At 50.8% G+C, this 22,705-nt stretch overlaps 1 protein-coding gene across 6 annotated transcripts in view; it reads right to left on the reverse strand.

The window, feature by feature from the left end:
• The window catches only part of capn3a (calpain 3a, (p94)), a 230,122-nt gene that overhangs the window by 113,288 nt on the left and 94,129 nt on the right, over positions 1–22,705 (reverse strand). For 4 of the 6 annotated variants that reach the window (XM_086003742.1, XM_086003743.1, XM_086003744.1 and 1 more), the window contains exons 5-9: positions 20,031–20,164; positions 19,333–19,501; positions 13,113–13,250; positions 8,269–8,352; positions 2,592–2,677 (exon numbers count right to left, since the gene is read on the reverse strand). In XM_086003742.1, coding sequence (XP_085859868.1) covers positions 2,592–2,677; positions 8,269–8,352; positions 13,113–13,250; positions 19,333–19,501; positions 20,031–20,164 — 611 coding nt within the window. The remainder of the gene's footprint in view (positions 1–2,591; positions 2,678–8,268; positions 8,353–13,112; positions 13,251–19,332; positions 19,502–20,030; positions 20,165–22,705) is intronic. The other 2 variants (XM_086003746.1, XM_086003745.1) reach the window with 1 other exon arrangement.

Consider the following 22,705-nt stretch of genomic DNA (forward strand, 5'->3'; position numbering starts at 1 on the left):
AGACACATCTGCCTCAGCCTCCCGAGGGACAGGCGACCCCTGCCGATCGCTGGTGATGACGACAGCGCTGGGGGGGCGGGGGGGCGCAGTACCCGCGGCGGGCGACGACTCCCCCTGCTCGGAGGGACCTTCCTCCTCCCGGTCCTCCTCCTCATCCAGGGGGTCGCGCCTTCTTTTTAGCACGGAGGGAGCGAGGGAGACCTCCATGTCTGCAAAGGCCTCCTCCTCGACTCCCTCCGGCGGAGCAGGTTTGTCGGGTTCCTCGGGCCCGAGCCCGGCCGCAGGTATTGGCATTACCGCTGCGGCGGTTGCGGCCACAGGCTCGGGCACGGGGCCCCTCCCGCTCACATCTGCCCTGATCAACTCCGCGAGGAGCGCGGGTGTAAGGGGCTCAAGGGGCAAGGGCTCACCATCCACGGGGGGGCCTGCCCCAAGGTGCTTCTTTTTTCCCCGCGCCTTCTTTCCGGCCGGACACGCTCCCTCCCCCCCGCCGGAGGCCTTGGTGGCATCGGCCCCCGACGTCAACCGCGCATCAGACGTACTTGACGCGCGGGCAGATCCGGGGGGAAGGGCGGCGGCGGCGGCGCCAGCCTCGGCCGCACGAGATGATCCGGCGGCCTTGGAGGCAGGGCAGTTCCTCCTGATGTGCCCCACCTCCCTGCAGGCATGGCACCTCACACCGTCCGACGTCCAAAAGGCGCGGTAGGCGGTCCCCTCGTGGAGGACGACGAACGCCCCTTCAGTGTCCTCCTCCCGCGCCAGCTGGATAAACAGTTGGCGCCGGAAGGAGAAGACGTGGCGAAGGCTGGCCTCCCGGAAGCCGAGCGGGATGGGCGTGATCCCCGACCTCACCTCCCCAAGTTGTCGCAAATGGGGAAGGAGGAGCTCACCAGGAACATAGGGCGGGACGTTGGAAATAATGATCCTCTGCGCGGTGGCCTCGAGAGGATCCACCGGCAGGAAGGTCCCGCCCACGGTGAGCCCCTTGGCGACAGCCAGGGACACCGCCCGCTCCGACCCCAGGAAGAACACAGCCTTCCCATACATTTTCGAGGCCGCGACGATGGCTGAGGGGCCGACAACCCCAGCCATGGCCTTAACGCAGGCCTCGATGGTCATAGTGGGGTGAGTGTCGCTCTTCACCCCAAGCTTTTTCGTTATTAATCGAAAAGGTGACGGGGCAGCAGGAACAGCGGGAGCAGCTGTGGCTGTGGCTACCACTCTCGCATAGGTCCCGGCTGGCCCCGCCACCGGCGAAGATGCAGGCGCCATTCTGGGGTGCTTTTTTTAAGGGCTACCCTCACCCCAAGTCACAGGCCTGAAGGTGTTAATGGCCTCGGTGTATATATATATATATTTTTTTTGTCCTCTATTGAGCAGAGGGAGCTGATTAAAATGAGGACACACCTCTCTCCTTATTGATTTAAATTGGGAGAGGAGCCCTCGCCCCTCTGCTCAATTGGCAATTAATAAAATAGATGAAACTAAGGTGCCTTAGAAAGACAGGCAGAGAGAGACAAAGAGAGAGAGAGAGGTGGGGGGGTGGGAAGGAGGGAGGCCGCAAAGGGCAGTGTTGCCACTCAGGATGGTGGGTGGGTGTAGGCAGGGTTGCACTCTCCGATGGAAAAAGTCTTTGGTGATGGTGGTCTTCTGGCAGGGGGAGAAGACGTCTTCACCTGGAAAAGCTGGAGAAGCCCAGGCTTAGTCCTGCAACAGGTCTTAACGATGTAATTAAATTAAATTAAGGACTTCACCTTGGGCAGCTCCAAGCTCTCCCAGGGCAGGCAATAGAAGGGATGCTAATTAGTGGTGTGTGTGGCCTAGCTTTTAACAAGAGCACACACACACACACACTACACCCCTTGATGATCCGGCCTTGCTTCTTCTTTTCTCCCCCCACCTAAAATACAAAGTCTTGGGAGAGTGCCCCAAATAACACCCACCTGTAGATGTTCCGGATGAAGTTTTCTTCCCTCCTTTCAAGCAGTTGGTTTCTCTCCCCTCTCTCCCTCTCCTGAAGTGGAGGCCAAATTGGGGAGGCAGTGATAGAAAGGCCTCTCCCCTGGTTGATGTTGATGTAGGCCTCCTTTCTCCTTCTCCTCCTCTGTCCTCTCTCTCCAGGCACCTCAGTTGATGTAATGATGGTGGAGTTGGTGGTGGTGGTCCAACGTTCTCCTCCTCTTCCTGGTCAGGGGACCACCACTTTAATCCACTCTCCAAAGTCTGGCTGCTCCCTCTGCTCGTGCTTGCAGCTGCACAGCCAACAATGCTGTGCAAACTGAACAGAGGGTAACTTAAGACTGAAGTACAGAAGCCTGCTATGGCTTTTTATACAGGGGTGGTCACTGCCGGTACTGCAGTATAGAATCAGTTCTTCTCTTAAAGGTACATACACAACAGGAAGGGAGATGGATGGCAACGCTACAAGGAAACGGTATATCGGCATTGAGCTGGGAACAGATTACACGTCAGCTCCTGGGAGTCCTGGGTACAGTGGTGTCGGGCAAAGCGATTGCTTTAATTACAGACAAAAGGGCCGAACTGGCCCACAATATGCACATTTCTAAATGTTTAGAAAAAGGAAAACATACTTGTCACTCCAGGACCCATTCCACTCCACCGCGCCCCATGGATTCCTCAAACGGAGCAACTTCACTTTCTGACTTTTATAAGCGACCTGTTGTCAAAATTACCATTGTTATTGATAGATAAAAATCACACACAAACACACATTAATAAACACAAACATACAAACCCAAATAGTACACTAATCACCACAGTCGCCTGGCAGTCCCTCCATGGGCACAAGACAGAATTTAGACCCAAAAATGCGCCCATTTTGCCGATTTAATGTTACTCCCAAGTACCCTCCCAATCTCATTAGAATACATCGAACTTAAAATGGGAAAGAATATGCGCAAACAATCAGGGCCCAAGGAAACGCCAAACCCACACCGTATATTTCTTCTTTTGAGTCTTAAAATTGAAGTTTCAACTCATTTAACCATCATCCGTGCACATCAGGCACAGCATGTTTAAGAATCAGCAATCGGCGAAGCTTTTCAATATTTAATGTGGCTTATACTTTGCCATAGAAAACCATTCAAAGAAACAGAAAATACAGAGCAAGTCTCAGAGAAGATTTTTTTTTTTAAAACACTCAAAATATTGCAATTAAAAGACCAGAAAAATGACTTTCTTTCCTGCTGTGCCTGAAAATCTGGTCGCAATGTTGAGAGACGCACACTGTACACAAACATACAAACACATACTCACTCCAGGTATCTCAGTATTCACAATAATCACTCCCTGTACTCCCCAGTAATCCCCCTCTGTATTCCAGTGCTCCCTGTATCCCAGAGTTCCCTGTAATCACTCCCTGTATCTCAGTATTCCCCTGTAATCACTTCCTGTATCCCAGTATTCCCCTAGATTCAATCCTGTATCCCAGTTTTCCCCTGCAATCACTCCTGTATTCCGGTATTCCCTGTAGTCACTTCCTGTAACCCAGTATTCCCCTGTAATCACTCCCTGTACCCCAGTTTTGCCCTGTAATCAATCCCTGTATCCCAGTGTTCCCTGTAATCACTCCCTGTACCCCAGTTTTGCCCTGTAACCAATCCCTGTATCCCAGTGTTCCCTGTAATCACTCCCTGTACCCCAGTTTTGCCCTGTAACCAATCCCTGTATCCCAGTGTTCCCTGTAATCACTCCCTGTACCCCAGTTTTGCCCTGTAATCGATCCCTGTATCCCAGTGTTCCCTGTAATCACTCCCTGTGCCCCAGTCTTCCCTGTAATCAGAACATAAAAAAGAAATAAGAGCAGGAGTAGGCCATATGGTCCCTCAAGCCTGCTCCGCCATTCAATAAGATCATGGCTGATCATCGACCTCAACTCCACTTTCCCGCCCGATCTCCATATCCCTTGATTCCCCTAGAGTTCAAAAATCTATCTATCTCAGTGTTGAATATACTCAGAGACTCAACATTCACAGCCCTCTGAGGCAGAAAATTCCAAAGATTCACAACCCGCTGAGTGAAGAAATTCTTCCTCATCTCGGTCTTAAATGGGCAACCCCTTATCCTGAGGCTACGCCCCCTAGTTCTAGATACACCAGCCAGGGGAAACAACCTCTCAGCATCTACCCTGTCAACCCCCCTCAGAATATTGTGCTTCAATGAGATCACCTCTCATTGTTCTAAACTCCAGAGAGTATAGGCCCATTCTACACAATCTCGCATCATAGGACAGCCCTCTCGTCCCATCTGTCTAGTGAACCTTCATTGTACCGCCTCCAAGGCAAGTATGCCCTTCCTTAGATAAGGAGACCAAAACTGTGCACAGTACTCCAGGTGTGGTCTCACCAAGGCCCTGTACAATTGTAGCAAGACTTCCTTACTCTTATACTCCAACCCCCTTGCAATAAAGGCCAACATGCCATTTGCCTTCCTTACTGCTTGCTGTACCTGCATGCTAGCTTTCTGTGTTTCTTGCACGAGGACACCCAAATCTCTCTGAACACCTACATTTGAAAGTTGCTCACCATTTAAAAAATATTCTGTTTTTATATTCTTCCTACCAAAGTGAATAACCTCACATTATACTCCATCAACCACCTTACTGCCCACTCACTTAGTCTATCTATATCCCTTTGCAGACTCTTGTGTTCTCCTCACAGCTTACTGTCCCACCTAGCTTTGTATCATCAGCAAACTTGGATACATTACACTCGGTCCCTTCATCTAGGTCATTAATATAGATTGTAAATAGCTGAGGCCCCAACACTGATCCTTGTGGCACCCCACTAGTTACAGCCTGCCAACCTGAAAAAATCCATTTATCCCTACTCTCTGTTTTCTGTCCGTTAACCAATCCTCTATCCATGCTACTCTATTACCCCCAACCCCATGAGCCCTAATCTTGTATAATAACCTTTTTATGTGGCACCTTATCAAATGCCTTTTGGAAATCCAAATATACTACATCCATTGGTTCCCCTTTATCTACCCTACTCGTTACATCCTCAAAAAACTCTAATAAATTTGTCAAACACGATTTCCCTTTCATAAAACCATGTTGACTCTGCCTAATCATGTTATGATTTTCTAAGTGACTTGATACCACTTCCTTAACAATGGATTCCAGCATTTTCCCTACGACTGATGTCAGGCTAACTGGCTTGTAGTTCCTTGTTTTTTCTCTCCTTCCTTTCTTGAACAGCGGTGTTACATTTGCGACCTTCCAATCCGTTGGGACCATTCCAGAATCTAGGGAATTTTGGAAGATCAAAACCAGTGTATCCACTATCTCTTCAGCCACCTCTTTTAGAACCCTAGGATATAGCCAGTCAGGTCCAGGGGATTTGTTGGCTTTTCGTCCCATTAGTTTCTCTAGTACTTTTTCCTCAACTTATATTAATTACGTTAAGTTCCTCACCCTCATTAGACACTTGGTTCCCCACCATTTTTGGTATGCTTTTTATGTCTTCCACTGTGAAGACAGATACAAAATATTTGTTTAACGTTTCTGCCATTTCCTTATTCCCCATAATAATTTCTCCTGTCTCAGCCTCTAAGGAACCGTTTACTTTTGCTACCCTTTTCCTTTTTACATACTTGTAGAAACTCTTACAACCTTTTATATTTCTTGCTAGTTTTCTCTCATTCTATTTTTTCCCTTTTTATCAATTTTGTCATCAACTTTTGCTGGTTTCTGAAACTCTCCCAATCCTCAGGCTCACTATTATTCTTTGCAACATTATAAGCTTCTTCTTTCAATCTAATGCTATCCTTAACTTCTTTAGTTAACCACGGTTGGATCATTTTTCCCATGGAGTTTTTGTTTCTCAATGGAATGTATTTTTGTTGAGAATTATGAAATATTTCTTTAAATGCTAGCCACTGCTTATCTACCACCATAGCTTTTAATCTATTTTTTCAATCTACCACAGCCAACTCACCCCTCATACCTATGTAATTGGCTTTATTTAAGTTTAAGACTCTAGTTTTGGACTTAGGCAAGTCGCTCTCAAAATTAATGTAAAATTCTATCATATTATGATCACTCTGCCCCAGAGGATCCTTTACTATGAAATTGTTAATTAACCCTGTCTCATTACACAGTACAAAATCTAAAATAGCCTGTTCCCTGGTTGGTTCCATGACGTAGTGGCCTAGAAATTCACTAGCCTTAGCGCCGCTTTTTAGGCGCTAGAGGGACTAGCGCCAGAGTTATGGCCAGTTGAAAAATTCCCTGGGGCCCTAAAGCGGCGTTGCACCGGTAGCGCTGCGCCGGCACCGATGACGTCATGGGTGTGCGCAGCGTCCCGGTTGCCATGCCGACGGGCCCCAGCGCCGAAATTCAGTTGCGGCCGCCTCGCCCGTGGCAGCCGCAACTAAGACTCTGGCAACAGAGTCCAACATGTGTTTGCGCCGGCGCATTAAAGGCCCCGCGGCGGCCGGCCGCTTTCCCGCCGGCCGCCTGCCCGCAGCTCCCTCCCCGGACTTCTCCCCCCGCCCCCCCCCCGGAACAGATGCAAGCCCGGCACTTGTCCGAGGTGCCGGGCTCATTTTTAAACAGATTTACGCGGGCCGCGGCCGGGTGCAGGCAGCTCCTCCTTAACGGAAGGAGGAGGCCTGCACTTCCCCAGCCTGCCGCACCGCATCGGGTGCCGCAGCGCCGGAATTGCGGCGCTAAATGGCAGTTAGCGCCCTTTTCCAGGCGCTAAGACCCTTCAGTAGCGCCGGCAGCCGTTTGGGCGCGGCGCTACTGAATTTTTGGCGCGCGCAGGGGGACTTAGCGCCGGCACTAACTTCCAGCGCTAAAGCCCTGGCTAAGCCAAAACCCAATTTCTAGGCCATTGTTTTAGGAAACTGTCCCGAATGCATTCCATGAACTCGTCCTCCAGACTACCTTTGCCAATTTGGTTTGTCCTGTCTATATGAAGATTAAAGTCCCCCAAGATTATTGTATTACCTTTGTTGCAAGCTCCTACTTTTTCTTGATATAGCTACTGTTAGGGGGCCTATATATTACTCCTAGCAGTGTTTTCTGCCCCTTGTTAGTCCTTATCGCCACCCATACTGATTCTACTTCCTGATCTTCTGAGCCAAGATCATTTCTTGCTACTGTCCTTATGTCATCCTTTATTATCAGGGCTACTCCCCCTCCTTTTCCACTCTGCCTGTCTTTTCAAATCATCAAGTACCCTGGAACATTTAGTTCCCAACCTTGGCCACCTTGCAACCATGTCTCTGTAATGGCTATTAGATCAAACCCATTATCTCTATTTGTGCCACTAGTTCATCTATCTTGTTACGAATGCTTTGTGCATTCAGATAAAGAGCCTTTAATTTAAATCTTTTACCATTATTCCCTGCTTTTACCTTATTTTCTGCTGCACTGCTACCATTAAACTTTCTGTCCCTTCCTGTCACACTCTGCTTATTTTACCCAAATTGCTAGATTGCTCTATTGCCTTGACCTTTCTCTTTAGATTTCTAAATTTTCCCTCACCTGACCCCTCCCACCCCCCTTTTTTTAGTTTAAAGCCCTATCTACAACCCTAGTATTCGATTTGCCAGGACGCTGGTCCCAGTAATCACTCCCTGTATCCCATGATTCCCCCTGTTATCACTACATACATCCCAGTATTCCCTGTAATCACTCCCTGCATCCCAGTATTCCCTTGTAATAATACAATGTATCCCAGCATTCCCCTTGTAATAATTCCCTGTATCCCATTATTCACTTTTATCACTCCATATATCCCAGTAATCCCTGTAATTAATCCCTGTATCCCAGTTTTCCCTGTAATCACTCTATGTGTCCCAGTATGGTAGCATAGTGTTTATGTTACTGGACTAGTAATCCAGGGGACTGGACTAATGATCCCAGTATTCCCCTGTAATCATGCCCTGTATCCCAGTAATTACTCCCTGTATCCCATGATTCCCCTGTAATCACTCCCTGTATCCCAGTATTCCCTGTAATCACTCCCTGTATCCCAGTATTCCCTGTAATCACTCCCTGTATCCCATGATTCCCCCGTAATCACTTGCTGTATCCCAGTATTCCCTGTAATCACTCCCTGTATCCAATGATTCTCCCGGTAATCACTCTCTGTATCCCAATATCCCCCCACAATCACTTCCTGTACTCCAGCCTCCGTCCAGCAATTCTTCCCTTGTTACTCTTGTGTCAGTCTCTCTGTTATGCTCCATTAATTTTCATTTCAAATTGCTTAATGGCCAGGTTTTGAACCTTACCTCGTCCACGCTGGTTACAGAGTAAGCGTGACCTTTGACCAAGCCGCTGGATGTCCGTGTCTCAAACTTGAGGGGTACGAATGACTGTCAAAACAGAAGACAGTCAGTGAGACAGTGCTGGTGGTATGGCACTGCTTAACAGTTAGCTGCCGCAGAGGATGGGCGATAAAGTCTTTTTGCGATGCGGCATGGCTTATGCCCCCCTGCCTATGAACTCATTTTTGGGTAATGACAGAAAGTCAGTATGAACTGCCCATCCTTTCCAGGAATTTCATCCCTCCCCTCCTCCCCAAACTGCTCATGGAGTTTATACAACAAGCAGTTGGGCCGTACAAGCCAGGAGAGCCGATATTGATCCTTGCCCTGCATGGAGTTAGTTGATGTCAGCTGGAACAGGATCAGGCCGCTCCCATTCGGTCTCAGTGCCCCTGGGTTAGTGACAGGAAGCATCAGCCAGGGTTCCTGATTCTGAATGCTACCCAATAACATGTGGACGTCAGGTCAGGACAGGGGTGGACTGGTTTGAAATGCTCCCGTAGTTCAATAACCAGCCGCCTTTCACTGTCTATGCCCATACATGTAAAACATCCACTTGGACAAGTTCCCAGAGAACTGCCAGTGTCCATAGACCCATACCCCAACTGCTAGCACCCAACGACTCGCACCCCAAATGCCAGTGTCTAAGGATATGTACCCCAACTGCTAGCACCCAACAACTCGCACCCCAACTGCTAGCGCCCATGGTCTGTACCCCAATTGCCACTGTTAATGGACCCGTACCCCAGCACCCAACGACTTGCACCCCAACTGCCAGTGTCCATGCATCTGTACCTCAACTACCAGTGTCCATTGACCCGTATCTGAACTGCCAGTGTCCATAGACCCATACCCCAACTGCTAGCACCCAACAACTCGCACCCCAACTGCCAGTGTCTAAGGATATGTACCCCAACTGCTAGCACCCAACAACTCGCACCACAGCTGCTAGCGCCCATGGATCTGTACCCCAATTGCCACTGTCAATGGACCCGTACCCCAGCGCCCAACGACTCGCACCCCAACTGCCAGTGTCCATGAATCTGTACCCCAACTACCAGTGTCCATCGACCTGTATCTGAACTGCCAGTGCCCATGGACCTGTACCCCTTGTCAGTGCGAGTCAGCACCCTGCGCAAGGGCAAGAGAAACATGGAGGAGACATAGTTTTTCTCTGATCCCACCTGGCTTCTGCAACCACCCCCCCCCCCAATCTACCAACTCTGAATTTGTCTGGGATGGGGGGGTGGGTGCGAGGGAACAAGACTAAATAGTAACCAATTGTTATAAATCTCATCATTCATCAAGAAACTACTCGTGAAATAACGCTGGACGGCCAGCTGGTGGCGCCGTCGAAGGAGTATAAATACTCGGGCGTCGGCCCCAGCTTTCCAGGGACATTTTGTAAGACAAGGAACTAGTGAAGTACAACTAGACCTCCATGTTCTGAAACAAGTTGATTAAAGCCTTGCTTTATGCTCAAACCAAGTGCGTAGTGAGTTTTATTACGTCACCAATCATATAACTGCATTGAAGTGCTGCGTGAGTACACAGTACTCAGACACTCTCTCACAGCACAGTGATTTATATCAGGCAGCCTGCATGCAGGAAAGCAACGTGCATCGCGCTGGCATGCGGGTATTCCCATTGTTGCGCAGGAATCTCAGTGAATACAGGCACATATATCGGCCATCCACCACGTCTCCTCCCAAATCCCTGTCAGATTCTAAGGCAATCATTTTAATCGAGTGGTTGATGGAGTTAATGATTACCTCAAATATCTCAGCACAGGCCTCCAACCAGGTGAGGCATAAAATGGCAACTCGGCGCAGGTTGACAGATGTAAATATTGCATTCGCATCTTTAGCAGTATTTGGGCGAGAGTGTGTGCTTTGCAAGGTTAGCCCACCCCAGCCGAGAGCTCAAGCTGCCAGCTGTCAGAGTTGGAGGCTTCTGCTGTCATGCTGTATGCGAATGGGCCTGGCGCAGCTGCAAGATGTCCCGGTCAAAATGGGGGGCAAAGTAAAACTAGCTGGCAGGATTAAAGGGGCTCTGTCATCTTATGCATGTTAGAAAATGCCGTTAATTGGGATTCATTAGACGCACTGAATTGTCACCAGTTGTGTGCCCACTCAGTATCAGCACGGCATTTCGATGTTCCAGTTCCAGACCGATTTGGAATACCACCACCATCATCTTGCATCTAAATAACTGCTCAGGATCTAGCCATGATTTTTGCAGATCAAATATTTTAGAAAGCACCACACATTTGAGTTGTAAGCATTGGTCACGGTGCTTTCTGTATAACGGTGCAGGGCTTCTGGGGTAGAATTTCCACACGGGTTCGCCCAATCTCCAGTCATAACTTTAGCCATTTCCGATACTCCTCTGGGGTTCCATTGAACTTACACCGAAGTTATGCCGTTAGATTGGAACAACCGCGGAAGAAATTCTATCCACTTACTTATTCAGTCTTCTTCTTAGGCAGTCCCTCGGAACCGAGGATGACTTGCTTCCACACTGAAAATGAGTTCTCAGGTGACTGATGGGTCCAATGCGGGACCTACAGTCTCTGTCACAGGTGGGGCAGACGGTGGTTGAAGGGGCGGGTGGGTGGGGTGCTTGGGTTGACATGCGCTCCTTGCGCTTGGCTTTCGCTTGCTCCCAGCGAAGAAACTCGAGGTATTCGGCACCTTCCCGGATGCTTCTCCTCCACTTTGTGCAGTCTTACATAGATACATAGAAGATAGGAGCAGGAGTAGGCCATTCGGCCCTTCGTGCCTGCTCCGCCATTTAATGAGATCATGGCTGATCCTTTAATTCAGTATCCCGTCCCCGCCTTCTCTCCGTAACCCTTAACCCCTTTTGCCCGTAGAAATATATCTAATTCCCTCTTAAATATATTTAATGAGCTGGCGTACACTGCCCTCTGTGGCAATGAGTTCCACAGGTTCACCACTCTCTGAGTGAAGAAATTCCCCCTCATCTCTGTCCTAAATGGTTTAGCCCTTATCCTTAAATTATGTCCTCTAGTTCTGTTCTCACCCGCCAAGGGAAACATTCCTTCTGCATCCAGTCTGTCTAGACCTGTCAGAATTTTATACACTTCTATGAGGTCCCCTCTCAATCTTCTAAACTCCAGTGTGTACATCCCTAAACTACATAGTCTCTCCTCATAGGTCATTCCCGCCATTCCTGGTATCAGCCTGGTGAATCGCCGCTGCACCCCCTCCATGGCAAGAACATCCTTCCTCAGATGAGGCGACCAAAACTGTACACAGTACTCGAGGTGTGGTCTCACCAGTGCCCTGTACAGCTGCAGCAAGGTATCCCTGTTCCTGTATTCTAACCCTTTTGCTATGAAGGCCAGCATACCGTTTGCCTTCTTGACCGCCTGTTGCACCTGCATGCTCGCCTTCAGTGACTGGTGTACAAGAACACCCAGGTCTCTCTGTACTTCCCCCTCTCCCAATCTATTGCCATTTAAATAATAATTTGCCCTCCCGTTCCTGCACCCTTGGGCCAGGGATTCCCAGTGTGGGTGGGGATATTGCACTTTTTCAAGGAGGCTTTGAAGGTGTCATTGAAGCATTTCCTGTGTCGGAGTTCCGAGTAGAGCGCCTGTTTTGGGAGTCTCGTATCGGGCATGCGGACAATGTGACCCGTCCATCGGAGCTGATTGAGCGTGGTCAAAGCTGGGGATGTTGGCCTGAGCAAGAACACTGACATTGGTGCGCCTATCCTGCCAATGGATTTGCAGGATCTTGCGGAGGCAGTGTTGGTGGTATCTCTCCAGTGCTTTGAGGTGCCTGCTGTACATGGTCCATGTCTCTGAGGCATACAGCAGGGCGGATATTACTACTGTTCTGTAGATCATGAGCTTGGTGCCGGGTTTGAGGTCCTGGTCTTCAAACACTCTCTTCCTCAGGCGACCGAAGGCTGCACTGGCACACTGAAGACGGTGTTGGACTTCGTCATCGACGTCTGCCCTTGTTGACAGTAGGCTCCAGAGGTATGGAAAGTGGTCCACGTTGTCCAAGGCCTTGTTGTGGATTTTGATAATCGAGGGACAGTACTGTGTGGCAGGGATTGGTAGAGGACCTTTGTCTTACGGATGTTTAGTGTAAGGCCCATACTCTCGTACGCTTCTGTGAAGGTGTTGACAATGGTTTGGTGTTCGACCTCCAAGTGTGCGCAGACGCAAGCGTCGTCTGTATACTGTAATTCAATGACAGAGGATGGGACGACCTTGGATTTGGACTGGAGGCAACGGAGGTTGAACAGTTTCCCGTTTGTTCTGTAAATTAGCTCCACTCCAGCAGGAAGCTTACTGAGGGTGAGATGGAGCAATGCAGCAAGGAAGATCGAGAAGAGCATTGTTGCGATGACACAGCCTTGCTTGACCCTGGTCCGTACATGAATTGGGTCTGTGGTGGAACCGTTGGTCAGGATGACGGCTTGCATGTCGTCGTGAAGCAGGCGGAGGATGGAGAAATTATATCCACTTGCTTATTCAGCAGGGTAAATGTTACTCACTGTGTAACTGTACAGTTCCTGATTATTCAGCAGGGTAAGGGCTACTCGCTGTGAAACTGTACAGCGTCCCTGATTATTCAGCAGGGTAAGGATTACTCACTATTTAATTGTACAGAGACCCTGTTTATTCAGCAGGGTGAGGGTTGCTTGTTGTGTAACTGTACAGAGTCCCTGATTATTCAGGACAGTTAGCCACGCCAGTTAGCCAGCATGCATTGCAAATGCAATCATTAGTTGCCTCAAATCATCACTCCCCCTATTGCCATACAAACCCTGACAGGAAGGTCATCCACATTCTTGCTCTGATCACCAACTTTGGCCTTAGATTCATCCGGAACAACTGAAGCACGAGACAGAAACTGTTGGATCTGTGCTTTCGCCATAACACCAGTCCCATGAAACATACCATCCTGGAATATCAGACAACGTCACAGGATATCACACAGCAGGAGAGCAGTGAGCAACAGCAGAGAGACAGAAAGAGAGAGACAGAGTCAGAGAGTGAAAGAGAGAGACAAAGAGAGAGAGATAGCCAGAGAGAGAGAGAGAGAGAGTGAGAGAGTGAGAGAGAGAGAGAGACAACACAAGAGAGAGCCAGTATGAGAGAGAGAGAGAGAGAGAGAGAGACAGCACACAAGAATGTGAGAGAGAGAAAAACAGGACAAGAAAGGCAGGGAGAGATAACACCGAAGTGAAATAGAGTGATCACAAGAGAGACAGAAAGAGAGACAGGCAGCATTGGAAGTAACTACCAACACTAATAACAATAACCAGCCCCAGGACAGTGACACCCTAGCACAGAGAATTCAACCCAACACAATTATCACTAAACAAAAGGAAAAATACTTGACCTATTGGACAGAAACAAACAACAAAATCCCAAAACAAACTCAATTGCTATTTGGCCCTAAACAGACAATACACCATAGCTGAATACCTGACCATGGTAAAGGATAGCAAACTGAGAAAAACCTTGACAATGTACAGACTTAGTGAGCATAGCCTGGCCATCGAAAAAGGCAGACACAGGCAGACCCGGCTGCCAAGAGAGGACAGGATATGCTCTCACTGCAGTCAGGGAGTGGTGGAGACAGAGATGCACTTCCTCACAACTTGCGGAAACTATCAGGACATGAGGGAGAATTTCTACCCAAAATTCACAAAAATATGCCCTGAATTCAAAAATTTGAATGACCTCCAAAAACTCCCATATCTATTGGGGGAACAGAGAAAATGTGTAACTATAGCGGCAAACTATGTTACAGCTTGCCACAAGCAGAGGGACAACCAGTGACACATTAAATCTAAGAAAAGATTATATGCATATTATATGTGCACATATCTTCTATGTATACATGGGTATACTTGTCTATACACTGTATGTCTAGATCGGTGTTTATGTGATCAATCATACATGTATTTCTGTGCTTTGCCAACATAAGACGTATCTTGTTATGCCAATAAAGCAATTTGAATTGAATTGAATTGAGAGAAAGAGGTAGCATGGGAGAGAGACAGATAAAGCACGTGAGAGTGAGATAGCATTGGTGAGGGAGAGAGCAGGAGTGGGAGAAAGAGGCACCAGAAGAGAGTGAGATGGGATAAGTGAAAGAGAGGGAAAGAAGAAAGAGAGGAAGAGTGAGTGAGCATGAGTGAAAGAGAGCATGAGGAAGTGTGAGAGAGATAGCATGAGAATGAGGGCGAGAGCTAACACACGAGTGTGACACAGCAAAAGAGTGTGAGAGAGAGATAACATGAGAGAGTGAGAGACAGAACGAAAGTCAGTCTTAGTACGACCTGTTATAGACAGTGAAAGTAAAAGAGTATGAGAAAAAGAGAAAGAGACGCAAGAAAGGAAAAGAAACCATGAGAGCGATTATAGGTCAGTGAGGAGGAAGAAGAGAATGAGAGAGAGAAAAAGAAATAGGTAAAGAGAGAAGAGGGAAGGAGTGCAAGTGGGACTTGGAAAGAGAAAAAGGTGGAGAATTAAAAGAAGATGTTAGAGAAAGAGATAAACCAGTTTTATAAATAGATACATAATAGGGGCTGATAACAGCCCCCGGTCAGGCCCTGCCAGGTGCTGTGTGAATGAGCTGACCCTGGTGTCATCAGCTGATTCCCATCATTTTATGATGCTCTGGACCCATGATTTGCTGGGAGTGCCCGGTGCCGGGCAGGAGATACCGGCCGCCCACTCAGCACCAGGTGATTTTCGGGCATGCGATGGAAAGCAGGGGGTGGGGACAGCAGGGAGCCACAGGATAGGAACATCAGGGTTTGTTCAAGTACGGCCTCCCCTTTCAGCACCAGTTTCAAGACTGTGCCGTGTTGCTGGAGTCATGTTATGTGACCGCCAATTATTTAGGTAGACGTCGGGGGACCAAATAAGTCTTGTGTGCAGGGTGGCAGTGTCTTTTGCCCTGACCGCCAGCCCTCGGGACACTGGGCGCCTCGGCTACTGTAAAGTAACCACGCCCAATATTAAAGCTAGCGAATCGCGTTGGGTGCCTGCCTTTGCATTATCATTATCAATCCCATAATCCACTGCTTCCAACAGCTGTCTCATTATTGGTCTGAATAAATGGTACAGGCAGGGATCAGATATTTAAACTTACAGGAGCTGCTGGCCTCACTAGATGGTCACTGACCAGCTTTGTATCATAACGCTATATCCACACTTCTAGAGGCGATGCTAACCTATTTAAAACCATGTTCATTTCTGTGTTAAAATGGTGCACAGAAAGCTGTCAGGTGAAATCCCTAAGTGTTCGTCCGCCAACAGTAATTACCAAGCATTTACCAAAACGTGGTTTCTTATATACAATGTGGCAGAAATAACAGGCTGTGATATCACACGGGGAGGGGGGAGGGTGTGTGATATCAGAAAGGGAGGGGGGAGGAGTCTGTGATATTACATGGGGAGAGGGGAGGGTATGTGATATCACACGGGGAGAGGGTTCTGTGATATCACACGGGGAGAGGGTTCTGTGATATCACACGGGGAGATGGGAGGGTCTGTGACATCACATGGGGAGGGTGAGGGTGTGTGATGTCACACAGGGCGAGGGGAGGGTGTGTGATATCACACGGGGAGAAGGGAGGGGGAGGGTGTGTGATATCACACGGGGAGAGGGGAGGGTGTGTGATATCAGACGGGGAGGGGGGGAGGGTGTGTGATATCACATGGGGAGGGGGGAGGGTGTGTGATATCACACGGGGAGGGGGAGGGGGTGTGATATCACACGGGGAGAGGGGAGGGTGTGTGATATCACACGGGGAGAGGGGAGGGTGTGTGATATCACACGGTGAGAGGGGAGGGTGTGTGATATCACACGGGGAGAGGGGAGGGTGTGTGATATCACACGGGGAGAGGGGAGGGTGTGTGATATCACACGGTGAGAGGGGAGGGTGTGTGATATCACACGGGGAGGGGGAGGGGGCGTGATATCACAGGGGGAGAGGGGAGGGTGCGTGATATCACACGGGGAGAGGGGAGGGTGCGTGATATCACACGGGGAGAGGGGAGGGTGTGTGATATCACACGGGGAGAGGGGAGGGTGTGTGATATCACACGGGGGGGGAGGGTGTGTGATATCACGCGGGGAGAGGGGAGGGTTTGTGATATCACACGGGGAGGGGGGGAGGGTGTGTGATATCACACGGGGAGAGGGGAGGGTGTGTGATATCACACGGGGAGAGGGGAGGGTGTGTGATATCACACGGTGAGAGGGGAGGGTGTGTGATATCACACGGGGAGAGGGGAGGGTGTGTGATAGCACACGGGGAGAGGGGAGGGTCGGTGATATCACACGGGGGGGAGGGTGTGTGATATCACGCGGGGAGAGGGGAGGGTTTGTGATATCACATGGGGAGGGGGGAGGGTGTGTGATATCACACGGGGAGAGGGGAGGGTGTGTGATATCACACGGGGAGAGGGGAGGGTGTGTGATATCACACAGTGAGAGGGGAGGGTGTGTGATATCACACGGGGAGGGGGAGGGGGTGCGATATCACAGGGGGAGAGGGGAGGGTGTGTGATATCACACGGGGAGAGGGGAGGGTGTGTGATATCACACGGGGAGAGGGGAGGGTGTGTGATATCACACGGGGAGAGGGGAGGGTGTGTGATATCACACGGGGAGAGGGGAGGGTGTGTGATATCACACGGGGAGGGGTGAGGGTCTGTGATCTCACACGGGGAGAGGGGAGGGTGTGTGATATCACACGGGGAGAGGGGAGGGTGCGTGATATCACACGGGGAGGGGGGAGGGTATGTGATATCACACGGGGAGAGGGGAGGGTGTGTGATCTCACACGGGGAGAGGGGAGGGTGTGTGATCTCACACGGGGAGATGGGAGGGTGTGTGATCTCACCCGGGGAGAGGGGAGGATGTGTGATATCACACGGGGAGAGGGGAGGGTGTGTGATATCACACGGGGAGAGGGGAGGGTGTGTGATATCACACGGGGAGAGGGGAGGGCGTGTGATATCACACGAGGAGAGGGGAGGGTCACACAGGGAGGGGGGAGGGTGTGTGATATCACACGGGGAGGGGTGAGGGTGTGTGATTTCACACGGGGAGAGGGGAGGGTCAGTGATATCACACGGGGAGAGGGGAGGGTGTGTGTTATCACACGGGGAGAGGGGAGGATGCGTGATATCACACGGGAAGAGGGGAGGGGGGCGCGTGCGTGATATCACACGGGGAGGGGGGAGGGTGTGTGATATCACACAGGGAGAGGGGAAGGTGTGTGATATCACACAGGGAGAGGGGAAGGTGTGTGATATCACACGGGGAGAGGGGAGGGTGTGTGATATCACACGGGGAGAGGGGAGGGTGTGTGATATCACATGGGGAGAGGGGAGGGTGTGTGATATCACACGGGGAGAGGGGAGGGTGTGTGATATCACACGGGGAGAGGGGAGGGTCAGTGATATCACACGGGGAGAGGGGTGGGTCAGTGATATCACACGGGGAGAGGGGAGGGGGGAGGGTGTGTGACATCACACGGGGAGAGGGGGGAGGGTGTGTGATATCACACGGGGAGGGGGGAGGGTCTGTGATATCACATGGGGAAAGGGGAGGGTGTGTGATATCACACCGGAAGGGGGGAGGGTGTGTGATATCACACGGGAAGGGGGGAGGGTGTGTGATATCAGACCAGGAGAGGGGAGGGTGTGTGATATCACACGGGGAGGGTGTGTGATATCAGACGGGGGGAGGGGAGGGTCGGTGATATCACACGGGGAGGGGGCAGGGTGTGTGATATCACACGGGGAGAGGGGATGGTGTGTGATATCACATGGGGAGGGGGGAGAGGGTCTGTGATTTCACACGTGGAGGGGAAGAGGGTGTGTGAAAGCACATGGGGAGAGGGCAGGGTGTGTGATATCACACGGGGAGAGGGGAGGGTGTGTGATATCACACGGGGAGAGGGGAGGGTGTGTGATATCACACAGGGAGAGGGGAGGGTGTGTGATGTCACACGGGGAGGGGGAGGGTGCGTGATATCACACAGGGAGAGGGGAGTGTGTGTGATATCACACGGGGAGAGTGGAGGGTGTGTGATATCACACAGGGAGGGGGGAGGGTGTGTGATATCACACGGGAATGGGAGGAGGGTGTGTGATATCACACGGAGAGGGGTGTGTGATATCACACGGGGAGAGGGGAGGGTGTGTGATATCACACGGGGAGGGTGTGTGATATCACATGGGGAGAGGGGAGCGTGAGTGATATCACACGGGGAGGGGGTAGGGTGTGAGATATCACACGGGATATCACATGGGGAGGGGGGAGAGGGTCTGTGATATCACACGGGGAGGGGGGTGTGTGATATCACACGGCGAGGGGGGAGAGGGTCTGTGATGTCACACGGGGAGGGGGGAGGATGTGTGATATCACACGGGGAGGGGAGGAGGGTGTGTGATATCACACGGGGAGAGGGAGGGGTCTGTGATATCACATGGGGAGAGGGAGCGTGTGTGATATCACACGGGGAGGGGGGAGGGTGTGTGATATCACACGGGGACGGAAGGAGGGTGTGTGATATCACACGGGGACGGAAGGGTGTGTGATATCACACGGGGACGGGAGGAGGTTCTGATATTTCACATGGGCAAGGCTACAGGGTCAGTGGTCTAACACAGGGAGGAAACTGCTCCTCCCTAACTCTCTAATCAGTGAGATATCTGTACACTGACTACTGTCCCTCAGTCCCTTTCCCTCAACGATACATCAATGTACCAACTGGTGTCTCTCAGTTGCTCCATGGGATGATATCAGTACACTGACTGGTGTCACGCCCCACCATGTTTTTCAATCTGTCTATTTCGAGCAGTTTGTATGAAACACTTGTCTGAGTAGGCATTATCCAGTTTGAATGAACATTTAGATATGTATATGTAATGTAACTTGTCATTCTATTTCCTTCAAATAATTCAGTCAAGAGCTGGCATGCCAATGTTTTGCCACTGGAGGGCGCACTTACATCAATGGAGCAGCCCATGAGAGAACCTCTCTCTGTTGCCTTTTTCATGATCTTGAATAGATCCTTGGGGGCCCCCTTCATCTCAAAGAATTCGGTAACTCCACCGGTGAAATCCTCCATGGCCTCCGTGGTGCTGCCGCCCTTCAGTGCTTCGTAGGATCCATGCAGCCTGAGTGAATAGGGCAGTGGATGAAAGCACAGGCCAATTTTCTTCTTGGACAGTTACCTCTGCTCTCCTGCTCAGACTGACTCCTTGCTGGGATAGGGTTCCACAAGCAGCCTCCGCCCTCCAGAACCTTACCCGTTCTTCCAGAGACTGAGTGTAGATAGACTATTGTCTCTGGGCAGTATCACAGCTGAGCCTGATTCTTTTCATTTCAGACAAGCTGCCCCGAATTCCTGGTTCATGTTGTATTAAACCTCAGTTTCAGCACAGGATGCTTGTTTTTGCTGTGGGTTGTATGCAATTGGGGGCTCACCCGATTTATCTGAAAGTCAACATTGTGGAGAACCAGGGTGAAATCCTGGAAAGCCAGCAACGTTCCTGGAAATTCAGGAACAGCAATGGAGCCGTGGGTTTAACTGAATCACTCTGGGAGTTTTAACAAGCAATACAAGTGTCAGGTATTCCAACCCAGCCAGTCTAAATAGCACCCAGTGGCATGAGAGTGGAGCTCACCCCAACAGCATGTACTCACTTGGCATAGGCCTTCTCCAACAGTGCACTCCAGAATTCATTCCGCTCGGCAGATTTAGTGAAAACCAACTGGTTGTTGAAGGTGGGAATTCGGTCGTCAATAGTCACGTCCACCCAGTCACCGAAACGCCAGAACTGCAATGAACAGTGAAGTGAGAACAGGAATAAAGAGATTTAATAGTCTGACAGCATGAGATAGCACTCTTACTCCTGAGCATCATTAGTTGTGTGGTGTGATGCCAAGCTGCTCCACTGCAACCACCAGCGAGTGCATTCAGAATGCACAAAAGGAAATATAAATATATAAGATAGTCACTAAAAAAATCCAATGGGAAATTCAGGAGAAACTTCTTTGCCCAGAGAGTGGTGAGAATGTGGAACTCGCTACCACAGGGAGTGGTTGCAGTGAATAGCGCAGGGTGCATTTAAGGGGAATCTAGATAGACACATAAGGGAGAAAGGAATAGAAGGGCATGTTGATCGGGTGAACTGAAGAGGGATGGGAGGAGGCTCGTGTGGAGCATAAACACCGGCACAGACCTGTCAGGCTGCGTCCGTTCCTCCCCTCCAGCTACTGGACAGGATGCGGTTCCACAGGTGCCTCAGTAGCCACGTCAGTGAAGCCCGAATTGTCCCCTCCCACCCACGCATTGCAGTGGTGGAAATTGAGTGGCCGGCAGTGGAAAATGGGTGGGTGTTCTTTCCAGCAGACTTTAGCGTATGCACCATTTCCGGCAGTCGGGGAAGCGCCTGTCTATACCTGGGCGGTTAAAGCAAATAAGGCACTAAGTCCCATTTTACCCCTGCCGGCTATGATAATCAGGCAGTTTCTATAATGGGTGGCTGATCCACAATGCCTGCTTTATGCCCGGGGGTAGGATGAAAACCAACCCATGAGGCTTACTGGAGCAGTCTGGGTTTTATCAGATGTGAGCTGAAGGTTGTTGAAAATTGTCCATGGAGCAGGTAATTGTCCTGCAGTTGTGTAAAGGTTAAGGGTGGATTTCAATAGAATGTTTAATAAATAGGACACTTAACCAAACAGCAGAGAAATTCGATTTTTTTCAGACTTCAGGTTCCAACTGAGGCTTAAGAAGATCCACACCCAGATTTCGACTCGGCTCTTAAAGGTGCGGCAGAACGGGAGTTCCAACCGATAGCAGTGAGGCAGGGCGGGAGGTGGAAGTGAAACAGGGCGAGAGGTGGAAGTGTAACAGGGCGGGAGGTGGAAGTGTGGCAGGGCGGGAGGTGGAAGTGTAACAGGGCGAGAGGTGGAAGTGTAACAGGGCGGGAGGTGGAAGTGTGGCAGGGCGGGAGGTGGAAGTGTGGCAGGGCGGGAGGTGGAAGTGTAACAGGGCGAGAGGTGGAAGTGTAACAGGGCGAGAGGTGGAAGTGTAACAGGGCGGGAGGTGGAAGTGTAACAGGGCGAGAGGTGGAAGTGTAACAGGGCGGGAGGTGGAAGTGTGGCAGGGCGGGAGGTAGAAGTGTAACAGGGCGAGAGGTGGAAGTGTAACAGGGCGGGAGGTGGAAGTGTGGCAGGGCAGGAGGTGGAAGTGTAACAGGGCGAGACGTGGAAGTGTAACAGGGCGGGAGGTGGAAGTGTGGCAGGGCGAGAGGTGGAAGTGTAAAAGTGCAGGAGGTGGAAGTGTAACAGGGCGGGAGGTGGAAGTGTAACAGGGCGAGAGGTGGAAGTGTAACAGGGCGGGAGGTGGAAGTGTAACAGGGCAGGAGGTGGAAGTGTAAGGGCGAGAGGTGGAAGTGTAACAGGGCGAGAGGTGGAAGTGTAACAGGGCGAGAGGAGGAAGTGTAACAGGGCGGGAGGTGGAAGTGTAACAGGGCGGGAGGTGGAAGTGTAACAGGGCAAGAGGTGGAAGTGTAACAGGGCGGGAGGTGGAAGTGTAACAGGGCGAGAGGTGGAAGTGTAACAGGGCGAGAGGTGGAAGTGTAACAGAGCGGGTGGTGGAAGTGTAACAGGGTGGGAGGTGGAAATCTGGCAGGGTGAGGGGGGGAAGTGTAACAGGGCGAGAGGTGGAAGTGTGGCAGGGCGAGAGGTGGAAGTGTAAAAGTGCGGGAGGTGGAAGTAACAGGGCGGGTGGTGGAAGTGTAACCGGCTGAGACGTGGAAGTGTAACAGGGCGAGAGGTGGAAGTGTGGCAGAGGGAGAGGTGGAAGTGTGGCAGGGCGAGAGGTGGAAGTGTAACAGGGCGAGAGGTGGAAGTGTAACAGGGCGAGAGGTGGAAGTGTAACAGGGCGAGAGGTGGAAGTGTAACAGGGCGAGAGGTGGAAGTGTAACAGGGCGAGAGGTGGAAGTGTAACAGGGCGGGAGGTGGAAGTGTAACAGGGCGAGAGGTGGAAGTGTAACAGGGCGGGAGGTGGAAGTGTAACAGGGCGGGTGGTGGAAGTGTAACAGGGCGAGAGGTGGAAGTGTAACAGGGCGGGAGGTGGAAGTGTAACAGGGCGGGTGGTGGAAGTGTAACAGGGCGAGAGGTGGAAGTGTAACAGGGCGGGAGGTGGAAGTGTAACAGGGCGGGTGGTGGAAGTGTAACAGGGCGAGAGGTGGAAGTGTAACAGGGCGAGAGGTGGAAGTGTAACAGGGCGGGAGGTGGAAGTGTAACAGGGCGGGAGGTGGAAGTGTAACAGGGCGGGAGGTGGAAGTGTAACAGGGCGGGAGGTGGAA

The sequence above is a fragment of the Somniosus microcephalus genome, chromosome 12 (genome assembly GCF_052327205.1).
Source record: "Somniosus microcephalus isolate GS21.2 chromosome 12, FLI_Smic_1.0, whole genome shotgun sequence".
Classification (NCBI taxonomy): Eukaryota; Metazoa; Chordata; class Chondrichthyes; order Squaliformes; family Somniosidae; genus Somniosus; species Somniosus microcephalus.